The 13,960-nt window shown below is 41.0% G+C and overlaps 1 protein-coding gene across 4 annotated transcripts in view; it reads left to right on the top strand.

The window, feature by feature from the left end:
* The window catches only part of pald1a (phosphatase domain containing paladin 1a), a 91,121-nt gene extending 85,561 nt beyond the window's left edge, over positions 1-5,560 (top strand). For all 4 annotated transcript variants that reach the window (XM_076298120.1, XM_076298119.1, XM_076298118.1 and 1 more), the window contains exon 20: positions 2,512-5,560. In XM_076298120.1, the coding sequence (XP_076154235.1) occupies positions 2,512-2,661 (150 nt within the window). In that variant the 3' untranslated portion in view covers positions 2,662-5,560. The remainder of the gene's footprint in view (positions 1-2,511) is intronic.
* Positions 5,561-13,960: the final 8,400 nt, after the last annotated feature.

Genomic DNA, 13,960 nt, shown 5'->3' with positions numbered 1-13,960 from the left:
CAGGGGCTGAGTAAGTATTTTCTGCTTCTTCTAATTCTTAGTGTGTCTGTGGCCACCCTGCCAATCATTCCGCATTCAGTGTAGAATTGAAACAGACTAAGGTGATTCATCATTTCAAATCTCAGGAGTACCACACGGGCAAGAGTAGCCTGGGTCATTGAAAAATAAAAAAATTTCCGTCTTGATCGATTGTTGCACCTCAGCAGTACAATAGTTTATTTTTATCGGGAAGAATCCATTTGAAAGAATCAATTGTCCCGTGGGAAGATAATTATATATTTTTCTAAACTCTGAACTCTTGTTTCAAAGAGGCAGATTGATTGCCCTAGGCTTATGAATACAAAAAGCCTGACTTTCCCTTTACAGGAAAGACTTGGACACAGCATAGCCATCTGAAGTGGAAAATTCAGTTATCAGCATATTTAATAATTTCAGGTCCTTTTTTTCCCCAGAGTCAGTTCAAGATGACGAACTCCATGCACTTTCGCCAAGTCACTGAAAAAGAAGCTTGCAAACAATGTACAGTATTTGTTTAGTCCGCATTTTTCTTGCGTCGCCATGGCATTGAGCAAGACCCGAAGGTCATCCCCGTGGGTTCAGTGGGTCTGGCACACTTGTACACGCTGTTCTCGGCGCTCTCCCCTTTCTAACTTGGCCTCAGAAGCTATAATCAGCATGTAAGATGGCTAAGTGCTGCTCCAAAACCGCAGGGGAAATGTCATTACCGGCAGCAGCTATTGGGCAGAGGCAGAATTGTTGTGTACCAGGCAGGGATGTGGACTGTGATCTGGGGGAGAGGGGTGGGGGGGTCTCTCTTAGAGTCATGACCACATATTCCTCTATTTCTACACATATTCCTGCCCACAAAGTAAAAGACTGCAGTAAATTACTAAGCTAAAGCTGATTGCTTCAGGTCATTTCTATGAGGCGAAAGTGGTCTCGCACAATTCCATTAACACAATCTTGTGGGGGAATGGTGGGTTCGTATATAGCCATTTCCATCAGGGTGTTTGTCAGAAGGTTATGGATAGGTAGGCTGGGGTGCACTCCACTCTGGATCAATCAACGTGTGTGTGTCTTCCTGATGAAAGTGTGGTGAGGTTGAGATGATTTGATGCCTCCATCTGAGTTCACAAAGCCACAACAGCCTGTGGAGACCAGATTTGTTTACCATATACCATTCAGGATGGGGGTCGGAAGAGGTAGGGGGCAAACATGGTACAATGAGATGAATTTTGTGTTTTTGTTGAGGGGATGGCTTTTTGTGTCCCTTGCTTAGTGATACTCTAGAAGAGTGTGCGTGTGCGTGTGTGTGTGTGTGTGTGGTGTGTTTTTTGAGGGGAGGCAGTTGCTTTTTCCATAATATCAGACTTGCAGGGTTGAACTTTGTTGGTGGTTTGTGTTATAATGATTTTCCCACCAGCCTTTACACACTTTTACACACATGCACACACACACTTAAAACACACACCCTTATGGAGTGCCCAGCAACAGGCCCTGCACATCAGCCAGGGCTCACACCTCTCAGTACACACACACACACACACACACACACAAGCTGTGCCATTTTTAATGGTGCGTTTTCTCCTCTGAGCTACACTGAGGGTCTGTACCCCCCCCCCCCCCCCCCCCCCCCCCCCCCCACACACACACACACACACACACACACACACACAACCTCAGTAATTGTCATGATGGGACCAGATGTTGTCCTTGCTTCATTTCCAGTATTAATGATGTGTGTGACCTGTGGCGTTCCCTGGAGAAGTCCACCCCCCCCCCCCCCCCCCCACCCCAAATCCTCTGAGCAAACCTCAGTTAATCTCCCACAATGCATATCGAATGGGGTGATGAAAGATAGACTGTGGGCTAATATGTTCAGTGTAGAGGAAGCTTATGTTTTACTTAAGTAATGAGAAATTGGGTGTTGCATAACTGCTCTTAAAATAAATGATAACTTTTGTTTGCATGCAAGAGTGTTCATTTAAAGTTCTGTAATGGACGTTCTGTTATCTGTCATCATCTGTTATTTTGCCATCACAAAGTGCATTTGTTTTCAGACCGGCAGTGGATGGATGTGCACTTGTGTAAGGCAATTTTAGATTGAAGTGGACAGTTTCTAACTGTCCGTCTGAGAGTCAGAAAGTTGGCACAGCCGAAAGTGTCGCTTTGGTTGTAAAATATTTGTGTTCTTAAAACAGATTTCGTATGTGTTTACATATGTTTTTTTGTTTTGTTTTTGTATTTGTTTACATTTCTTTGGGGGGGGGGGACAAATCTGAAACAAATACAGTATGCTATAAGGAATTATGAAATGCACAGTTACTTTCCCGAAACCTTTGTAAAATAATTATCCAAAAAGACCCTCGTCTCAGACATTCTCATTTAATTACTGTAGTCGTTGCACAACAACAACACTTTTGAGAATCCCTCCTGGCATCGATCTCCTGGTCACACTCGAGTTTTGAGATCTCTCGTCTAACTTATGCTGTTTTGTGTTGTGTGCGACAGGTGGCGTCCCGGGCAGGCATTTACGACCTTCTCAACCGTCTGAGCTTCTCCGAGTTCGAAAACCCAAGGGACTCGCCACTCGCCAGCCTGCGTCGCCGCTGGCAAGAGCAGAACGCTCAGTCGCTGCCTTTTCGTGGAGAGTTCATCTGAGCGAGAAGCTGAGCTTGGGAACTGTCCGAAGAAAAAAAATGTCTCTCTCCCCTTAATTTTGCAAAAAACAGTACTCTCTTTTTTTAACAATGTTGCTTTTTAAGAAGCTGTTCTCTTGTGTTTTAGTTTATTTCTGTTCACTACTGGTATGATTTTTTAAAGATGTTTAATATGAAGGACTGTTTTTATGTTTCTATAACCTGCCATTTTGTGAAGAGCTATTTAATTTGCTTACATGCATTTAGCCTCTGTCTTAGCTGTTAACATTTGATTTAATACTTTTTCTTCTGTCATTTCAATGTACATCCCATTTCACAATTCACTGCTGCTACCTAGGAGCAGTTTTGAAGAAGATGATAATTCCAGGTTTTATAGAAAGAAAAATGAATGAAACAAAATCACTCCAACCGAGTCTGATATGATCATTTTTGGCCTGCACAACAGGATGTACACCTACACTCTGTACCATGATTGAAACCCCAAACGTGTGTGTGGGGAGTCCAAGTGTGGTGAGCTCTGCTTCCATCCTGAAATTCCTGTTCCATCTCGAGCTTTTGTTTATGAGCAAATTACAAGACACAAAAAAGAGATTGAGGGTTTCAACCTTCAGAGATTTGGGACTGATACTTGTGGTCTGCCCTATTCGGTGTGTCTGAACGTGTCTCTGATGATCGTAGAGCACATTTGCTTCTGACGATCGCACATTACAACAGTGGTTATGTATAGCAGCCATTTATTTTGTTTCTTTTTTCAATGTTCTGTTGTTGGCTCCTTTGTACAACATGCAATTGTGAATCGATAAATGGATTATATATATGGCTGTTTGCTGTATGTACTAAGTGAATAGAGACGATGAAGTCATGCAACATTGCAGTAGGATTTGGCTAAATTAAAGAATTTTTGAGGTTATTCTATAAAACGATTGCTGTACAGCATCATCATTAGCATGAACTCTGCCCTTTAATCCATGGGAACCCTTCTGCTTTGTGATTGGTTTAGGCTTTGCTCTCTGGAGGTTGCTCTGGAGAGATTTCATGATGTACAAACTATGAGTCTATGTGTAGTTGACCTACGACAGGAGCCCATAGCGAGATCAGTAATTATGGTAATTGTCTCCACATTTAAGAATCATGTGCAGGGACTAATTTCCTCTTCACCTTTGAATTATGAACACACACACCACATCTGTAATAGCTTGTAAAAAAATCCTTTAAAGTACAGTGCTGACATTTATTTTAATGATTGTCAACATTATGTAGTACATGAGAAAAGCCCAACCTCTCTGCTCTGAGCTCATCGTTGGACTCCCACCGCTTAAACTCGTATTTAACCAACACACAAATTGGAAAACGGGCAAAGAAAAAGAACCTCAGACACAAATACCTTCTGTGTCAGAAATCCTTTTTCCCATGGGAGTCTTTCCAGGCCTGCTCTCAATAAAATGTGGGGGTATATTACACAGCCATAAGGAGATGTCTTAAAGGGCTTGCGGAGATGCTGGTGTTGATTACTCTCCGTCTTCTGGCCTCAAACAAACCCGTTCTGTGTGATGTCATATCGTGGCCCCTGTCTTGAGGTTCTAGAGGGCAACATTTGTATTATTTTTTTTTTATCCTAGATCCAGATGCTGTTGAGTGGGCACTGTATTCTGGAATAACCCTAGCCAAATGAATGGTGATATTTACGTGATGTTTTTGATCAAGAAAGAACATGCCCTTGTGGATATGCATTAGTGATATAGGTGCCATTACTTCATAGTATTTTCTCACCATCATTGTTAAGCATTTGTTTTGGTCAAAGTACATTTCAATTAAGTTTTGTAGTATCAGTCTCCACATTTCTGAGAAAATATGCTTCATACAGGCAGTGTAACAATACATTTCATTGAAGTCTTTCATCTCAATTGACATATTAACATTTGCATACTGTCATCACATGTATTAATTTAAGTCCCGTGGTAACATTTCCTGTACCTGTATGTGATAAATGTAAATGTGAGTTATAACTATAAAAATCTGTACAATGCATTGCTGTCTGAAGTATTGCACGTATACCACATTACAGTGGCTCATTCCCTCCACTCAGCAGTCACAACATTTTGTGCCAACAGGAGAAACATGCAAGTTATCAACCACTTCCTATTGTTTCATTCCTTGCATTTGTTGAAGATTCATAACTTCAGCCCATCCCTCTGATCACCTATATGCCATCAGGTTGTGTGCGTTACCTTTTCGTCTGCATGGCTTGACTTGTAGAGCTCAAGACTAGGGCCTAGAGTAAACCAGGTCATGCAAGGACAGCAACCACTTGCACTTTGTTCGTGACTTGAATGAAGTATGAGAGGTGATGTCAGGAATAGACCTCAAATGTGAAAGAATGTTTAAAATCACTAAATTGTGGAGTATTGTGTGAATGAACTTGCACAGATTAAGTCACTGAAGTCCATAAAAAGATGACTGTGATTTTTCTTTTTTTGTTTTGTTTATACAACAGGTTCTTTCATCGCTTGTTTTAAGTAGCCTTATATCTAGCCATCGCTTGCCGCAATAATCTACTTGATTGCTTTTCTTATCTTTTTAGTTTTAATTGGTTAAATGCTTTAGGCATACTGTCAGTTTTTGATACTTGATGAATACAGATAGTACAGCTAAATGTTTAATAATTAATTGTAGAGGTATTTTTTAATGTACCTTTTGCTGTATGTGTCTTTCAGTGATTTATTCATTATAAGTTCTGCATGTACATTTGTAATTTAGAGATCATAATTTGATACCGTAGTTTTGAATATATCTAAATTTCTCTTGCAATGTCATCTTTGTTTTACATAACTAATGACCAAATTTAAAAATATTCAAGCTGTATTCTCACTGATTAATATCATAATAAACATGTTTCATAATGTCTGGCTCAATTTCTATAGAACAATTTTAGATATTTTGGAAGCGCCCTACAATTAATATCTAATTATCTTCTCACACAGAGGGCCCTAATATGGTGGGCAAAGTACACAGTCTTAAGTCCAATTAATGCCTGCCTTACATCATAAGTTTTTCAAGAGATTTCACAGTCGGCCCCGCCCACCTAGATCTTCTTTCAGGGAGATCTAGTCTGGTATACCATAGTTCCTAATCGTTTCCCTCAGACAAGAAAATGTCAGGCATTTATTTACAACAAAGGTACATACATTTCCTGAATGTTGCAGCTGTTTATTGTCAGTATAAAGTTTAGACGAAGTAGAAAGTAACGTTAGGAATCTCTGATCAATGTGATTGGTAATGCTGGACCAATGATTTCAAAGTTAGTGCCCGTCACAATGCAAGTGTTGGAAACGTTTCCCAATCCCACTTTGTGAAAGAGTTTGGATATTTCCAGGCTAATCCACTGCACGATGGGAAATAATTTAAAGGAATCTAGTTGCAGTCTTGTAAATAGTGATCCTGCAAGATCCCTTTCACAAGATTTGGGAAAGATTCTTGAAAGATAGTAGTCTTTTGAGTAAAGCTTCAATGTTGGGCAATAGTTAAAAGACTCCAATCTTCCAAGAATCTTTCCCAAATCTTGTCAACGTCTTCTGATGTATGGGTAGCATTAAGCTAATTTAATAACTAGATCAAATGAATTTGCCAATTTAACACCATGGGTAAGACATTAACAGCAATCACTGACAAATTAGCTCAATGCTCCCACATGTCACATAATAGCTATAGTTCATGCACAAGAACTGCCTTTGTATATATAGACTTTGCACTTTCAAATTGATTGACTAGTGCCATTTGTTCTCTTGTCACAGTTTTCAATATAAAATGTCTCTCAGTGCCCCTAAGAAATCCTCTCTTCAAAAAAACCTTCAAGTGCTTAAAAGTGTACATTCACAAAACTACTCTGAAAATTGAATGGCAAGCACAAAAGACCCTACAATTTATTTACACCAAAACCAGACACGATTCATTCCTTGTCATTGACACACTTCAAGAAAAATGAAGATAAAAGTTGTCTTTGAAACTACACTTGACCATGAAGAGGACCCCATTTACCCCTCACATCCTCACAAAAGCAGCTTAAGAACATGAAGATGAATGAAAGTTCACTTTTTTTTTGGCGTAACTTGCAAGGACGGAGTGGGGGATGCGGCGCAAATGGAGAAAGCTTTTTTTGGCTCACGCTCCGTTGTGTGTGAACGATGAGGCTGGCTGCGTCAGTGGCTCGTGGAACACTGCTCTTTCCCTCCGCCGAGGCCAGATTTGAAACGTGTGAAACGCCGTTTCACCGTCCAACTAAGTGCATGACAGGCCTATCTCAGGAGTGCGGAAGTTGTTTGGATTTTATCGCGCCAATGGCCTCTTCTGGATTCGTGTAAATGGAGACAGAGTGAAAAAGATTAGCAAACCTTTGTAGTTTATGATAACTAAAGGAGTTAGCTATGCTCAGATGATTCCGTATTAATTAAACGAGGGCAACTTTGTCCTCTTGGATGCCATTATATATGCCGTCACAGTGGTTTCTGCAACTTTAATGCAACTGTTGACAATATGGAGGACACATACATCTAATGTAAATACATACATTAAAGGTACACTATGCAGGTTTAGGTATATTTGGCGACTGTAGAGCTCCCTCTAGAGTCGCAATGTATTTATATTTTACTCTGCTGTTGTAAATAGCAAACTCCTCGTGACTTATCCCCCCTGTACACAATGAAAATGCTTTTGTTGTGGAAGTGAAGGATTAAGAACAGGCAAAAACTATCTCCAAAGAGCTATATCTACTGACAAGGTAATGTTAGACGATTCTCGTGAGATTTGTCGGGCTACCATTCTTTAAGTTGCATGGCTGGTTATCTCGGTAGCGACTCACTACATCTATGCTGTATAGCTATGCTAGGACAATTCGCATATTTCGTAAAGGTGAAAATCTTGCATAGTGTACCTACACCTCTACTGTGCCTTTAAAGGACAAAACAGAGTAGACATTAATATTGGGACACAGTAGTTATTTGCCATTCCCTCAGATTTAAGTCAACATTGCATTCATCACTCAAAAAGCATTCTCATTTACTGACATGATAATTTACCTATCGCACCTTTAACTCAAATGATGAGTTAACTGAGGTGATTCTCCTCTTCCCATGGAATTCTTATCACTCTTGAGTTGTCATGAGGCAAGACAAATCTCAAATTAATTTTATTTACCTTTTTTTTTTACCTTTCAGTGACAAAAGAGATGACATTTTCAACAAGAAGCTGAAATCAAAGCAAAACAGGCACATTATTGTCCTTAATCTCCACAATCCAGCCAATTTGGTGGACAAGAGTATTTGCGTTACGTAATCTCTTAGAACATCCATGGCCACAGCTTCTACCCTTTAACCAAAGCACCAAGCCAACAAAACAAAACAAAACAAAACAAAGCTGACGTTAGATCACAGAGCTATTCAGTTGCTCGACGTGGCCACTCTGACTCTGAGCTGGAGATAAGCCGAAGAAAAAGAAGAGAGGACGGCTTGGGTCGAGGGGCCGATAGGGCGGCCTCCCAGCTTTGAAATGCTCTCTAGTCTCATTGAGGACCCCTCCGTCGGGTAACTCAAGCTAGCAGTTCAGAGGGATCCGCAGATTACATGCGGACAAAGGGCTGCATTGAGTAAGGGGTGCGCAGCCAGAAGAGGATGTCATGAACTTCATGTGAAAGGCTACCCCCTCCCCTCTGCCACCACCCCCTACCCCACACCCAACCCCACCAACTACCTCTCTTCACCTCACACAGATGAGCAAGAGACTGAGAGAGAGAGAGAGAGCAGAGAAGAGAAAGACAGGAAATAAGACAGCGAGAGAGGGAGAGATAGAGTGAAAAACAGACAGAGAGAAAGAGAGAGCGAGATAAAAAGACAGACAGAGAAAGAAGAAGAAAGAGCGTTGTTGAGCTTGTAACAACTCCCTCCACTCTCCCCAGCCTTCTCTCTCATTTCACCCCAGTCTCAGCTGCATCCAATTCTTGGCACAGACCTCCGAGGCTACAACTCACCTCAGCTGGCCTCAGAGAACCATTCATCCATGCACTGTCTACTCTAGAAGGTCAGCAGTTTGATGCCATTCAGAAACTAAAATTGTGCTTTAATTTTTCCTTTCAGAAGCCATAAATGACGTCCTGCTATAGCCATCTGTTTAGCTCACCTCTGGCACGCCTATATCAGATACACCAATGTGATTGGTGCAGCTCGGCTCCAACGGCATTTGTAAGGAGCATCAAGACTGATTGCCAGAGTGACTCGCTGAGCAAATTGAAATTGAGCTCTCGCGAGAACTCTGGATTTCCAGGGTAGGTAATAGCCCCAGTCCACTGATTGTGTTAGTGTTCTCTTTGTTCTTGGCAACCATTACTGCAACCAGCTGGCATATCAGTGCATCTGAAAACAGATTCTGATGTGTGTTATTACAAATCTATAAGTTTTCTTATAAGTTGAGAGTCAAATATGCTCAATCAGTCAATCAGGTTGCTTCATCTAGTTGCTCTAAGGAGACTGGTCCTTGCCATAATTGATAATTGACATGTTTAAGTCACACAGCAAGTTCAAGTTCAAGTCTATTGTACTCATGAAAAAAAAGATAAGAGAAGATAAAAGACAAAAACTAAAGTGGCAAGTGCAAAAAACAGGAGGTGAGGTTGGTGACATTAGGTATGAGGAAGAGTATGGCAGTTCATCATCCTGAGGGCTTGTGGATAGAAACTAGTTCTGTGTCCGCTGGTAAAGGTCTGTACTCTTGTACCTTCTACCAGATAGGAGGGTGAAGAGACTGGCTGGGATGACTGGAGCCAGAGAGAATCCGCTTGGCCTTTCTCCAGTCCTGGCTGTGAAGGTCCTGAATAGTTGGTAACTTGGTCTTTGTAATGCGTTGCGCTGACCTGACCACCCTTTGCAGAGCTTTGCGGTCATGGGCGGTACTGTTATCATACCTTATCACCCGGAGAGAAGAAATAATCTTTTCTGATTGGCTGGCGGGGTGGCTTTTAATTCTGAATAATGGGACACCTATGAAGTAGATCTGGTAAAAAAAGTTTAATCGGCGTTCCATATCAATGCTTATGAATGGTAACGATAACAACGAGGACGACGGTTGAGCCTGGAGGCAGGCTTCGCAACAATGGAATCAACTGTAAACAAGCTAACTGTTCATGCTATCGCTGTTATAGGGCCAACGAAAGTTGTACAACAAGCTGAAATAGTGAGCTTCTTTTTAAACGGAACCGCGTGATAATGGCCTTCGAGGTGTGTCCTGTTATACGGAATAAATGGACTCGGGCGGAGGCAACTCCGCTGCGCGTCGGGGAGTTCTTTGCCCCTCGCCCTCATCCATTAATTCCGTATAACAGGACACCTCGGCAGCCATTATGTAAGGGATAACGGCCGCCGAGGTGTCCTGTTATACGGAATTGCCTCCGCCCAAGTCCATTAATTCCGTATAACTGGACACACCTCGAAGGCCGTTATCCCGCTTATCATCCGGTTGCCACTGTAAACACTGTAAACACGCGGTTCTGTTTAAAAAAGAAGCTCACTAGTTCAGCTTGTTGTACAACTTTAGCATGGACAGTTAGCTTGTTTACAGTTGATTCCATTTTTGGGAAGCCTGCAACCAAAAGATTCTAGAGCGCTACAACCGTCGTCCTACTATGGTTGTTATAGTTACCATTCATAAGCATTGATATGGAACGGTGTCCTGTTATTCAGAATTAAAGGCCACCCGCCAGCCAATCAGAAAAGAGTATTTCTTCTCTCCGGGTGATAAACCTTACTTATTCCACTGCTTGGTTGAATTTCCCATTGTCCTACGAAATTTAGAACGACCATTAACCCTCTATACCCCAGTGGAATTCTACAACAATGCCCCAGATTCCTGGGAATTCTAAGAGAAAAGGGCAATTTGAGAAACATTTCAAATAACCAAGAATAACTAAAAATCTAATGAAAAGTGTCAATTGTAAGTTTCTTTCAGTTTAAAGATTAGAAATTAAAACTGATCAAATGATATATGATCCATTAAGAATTATATATTCATGTTTCCCATAGATGGCCATAGGCCTACTTACAGTCTCAAAGTTTTTCACTAACAAAAAGTTATAAATATGGTTCACATATTTCTGTATTAGAAGCTGGGAAACAAGATACTATATGAGTACTGATTTCATTGAAATAGACTGGCATATCTTGCACTTATTTGGGATTTAGCTGGACAGTGAGCCTTACAGCTAAAAAATGATGAGGATATGAACTAACGTAGGCCATGAAGCATAGCGCATGAAATCGTGACTCATTTGATAAGCATGTCACCAACAACAGGGACTGTTAATCCTGACATGGATTTACGTTTTGTTTTATATGCACATCATGTTATATAATTTATCTAAACTTGATCAGTTGATGACAATGAACCTGTTGCACTCGTTCACTAACCTTCAACCTATCCTGTGCTAACATTACGAGTCTCAGACTAACGTCAGAGAATGTCTAATAAGGGGAGAACCTTCACTCTCGGAACTCTTCCGGTGTGGTACTGCATCTAGGGGTGCTCACGGGCGAGTCCAGAATGAATGGAGGTCTATGGAGCTGTACCCCTCAAAATCCACTTTTCTCGGGATATAATTTTTTTTCAAGTAATTTGAATATTGTATTCGAAAGGGGAGGCAAAGACAATACACTTGGTTGAGTATTATATTTTTTAAAGTCACTTAATTGTTCTAAAAAGCCTTTCAAACGTGCCAATGACGTCATTCATTAGCATGATCATAGCATAGCATAGCATCAATGCTAGCGTGTTATGGGCAACAACGACCTAACCTGTAAGAAAACGAAAGGACATGACTCCCGGATTATTTCACTTTTGATTGAAAATCCATATCCATTTTGCGAAAAATAAAATAAAATCTGAGGGTTTCAGTTGTTAAATAGGTGAAAACAACAAATGTAGCCATGTAGCTCCATAGGACCCCATGTATTTTGGACTCGCCCGCGATCGCCATCTAGGTGAACTCTGGTGAACTGCAGCCAAATTCGGTTTGTATGGGATTAATAGAGTGGGGAGGCTCTCCTTAGAAGGGCTCTGCGGTCAGTCAACAAGGCGAGTTCTATGGCGCGGGAATCGTGCCTAAAACCTTCCGACCGTCCATCTGATCAACCAACCGATCGACCAACCAAACGCCATACCACCCGCCTTACTTACATGTATCAGAATAATTGCCTTTTTATAAGCAGCCTACATATACCTACATGAACCTACACGTATCCAACATGTGCCCAGAATTGGTGCAACATGTACTTATTCTGTTGGAACATGATGGATACATGTAGGCTTCTGTTGGAACATGAATACTGTACATGTAGGAAAACTGTAGGAAACTTAATTTAACCCTCTAACCGCCCATGTCGCAATATTGCGACAAGCGTCATTACTAAATAAAACAGACGATAGACGCGAGTACAGTGTAAAATCTCATTTGTACTCTTGACCACTAGTTGGCAGACACCCAGAGCTTCGATTCAAGCTCAACCTTTTTTTTCAAAGTTTTCAGGAAGCATGCGAAAAACACGCGAGAAACACACGAAGAAGACGTGCATTTCCTCCATAACGCAGAAGCGATGCGGGCCATAGTTTTGCACAAATTGAAGCAGAAATACACCAAATGTTGAAAAAAAAATTCACGTGTGATTAAGTCTTGGATCTGTTATTCACCTATTCTGATTCTGAAGGAGAATATCTGCCTTTTGGAGAATATGATCGATCGTCTATTGACTGATAGTCACGGTGCGTCTGTGAATGGAGGTACGTCTTTGCGACAGTGTCCACTAAGCATACCATGCTTATTTCGACCGATTTCGACCCTCTGCCCAACATAGCTGGAGGTGCCAGTGGCAATAGTGATGATAGTGTCCGTAATGGACGTGGTATAGACAGCAGGGGTTGTAAAAATAGGGCTTTGAAGAACTACAAAGTCACCCGCGATATGGAACTGATTTGACCAGGCTACTTTATTGTATAGTAGCATAGGGTTTGTGATTATAGTAATAGTTTACTATTGTTGGTTTACATGTGACTGTACCTGTTCATTTGTTATGTTGGTGAAATGACAAAAAAAGAAAGAAAAACTGCTCAAATATGTTCATCTAGTATTTACGGAAATGTGCATAATTCACGGTGGTTATCATCCAGTGACGTCATAATATGCAAATTAGATGAGTAAATTTACCCCCTTCATAAACTTCTGTTCATACTAAATGATTTTCACATTTACAGTAGGACTTTATCTCTGACCACTTGCAAGCCATGGCCTATTGAAATTTTTATGTACAAATCCAATTTATTCTTTTTAAACCCTGGCAGCTAAAGGGTTAATGAACATTCATTAGTCTATTTGTGTCGTTATTAGTGACAAGCTATTGCTACTGTTGCTTAAACTATTATGCGTAGGCCTAATATCTGCAAAACAGGACTAGGCTACCAATTATCTGCCAGATATGATAAATGCCATATAGGCTGGCCTTCACATTTTCTCTTTCTTACATCAATACGTTATGGAAGCATATGAGCCCACTTCAAATCATCTCCAAATATGTGATTATGTAGCCTATCCTAGCCTATAGGCTAAGTTTAACAACGTTTTATGGACAATATCCCTCGGACTGCAAATTGAATAGATTTTGCTGTGCTGTAGGCCTACTGTAAAAGTAGGCCTACGGCCATTTCTTAGAGTGGCGAGATTAACATAGCCTAAATACTGTAATGTTGACACTAATAAAGATACGTTTATTAAGTAGGCACATGAAAAGTGTTTTCACCTGAAATGGCATGAAGGCTATATGTGGACCACCTGGACCTTTGAACAAAACATCAGCAGACAAAGAAGCCCTCAGTGTAGCAATGCAGACTGCTCGGGGGAACCTGCTTATCCAACTGTGGGTCGCCAGTCGAACTGACAGGCTTAGGCTATCATAAATTCGCATTTATTTCAATTTGGCTAGGCTACGATTAAAGTTCCTATGGTTCACAACTACTCGCAATATACTACCGACACTAGTTAACCACAATTTGTAGCCCTATTGGTCAAGTGTTACTTGCAATGTGAAACTAAAATCTAAGACAGTAGAAAATTAGGTTTTTTCTTTAAACATACGTACGTACACTACGTGCTGGTAGGCGTTTGACATGACGTTTGATGGATCCACCGGTTGGTAGGAAGGGAGGTTTTTGGCATCTTTCCCGCGCTATAGAGTTCGACTTGCGGCAGATCTGTGCAGATCTGACTTGATGTG

This window comes from Alosa pseudoharengus, unplaced genomic scaffold, assembly GCF_046254945.1.
Source record: "Alosa pseudoharengus isolate Yale_2024_CS ecotype anadromous, Long Island Sound unplaced genomic scaffold, YU_APseudo_1.1 YU_APseudo_1.1_scf_21, whole genome shotgun sequence".
Taxonomy (NCBI): Eukaryota; Metazoa; Chordata; class Actinopteri; order Clupeiformes; family Clupeidae; genus Alosa; species Alosa pseudoharengus.
This window is presented reverse-complemented; position numbering and strand designations above follow the sequence as displayed.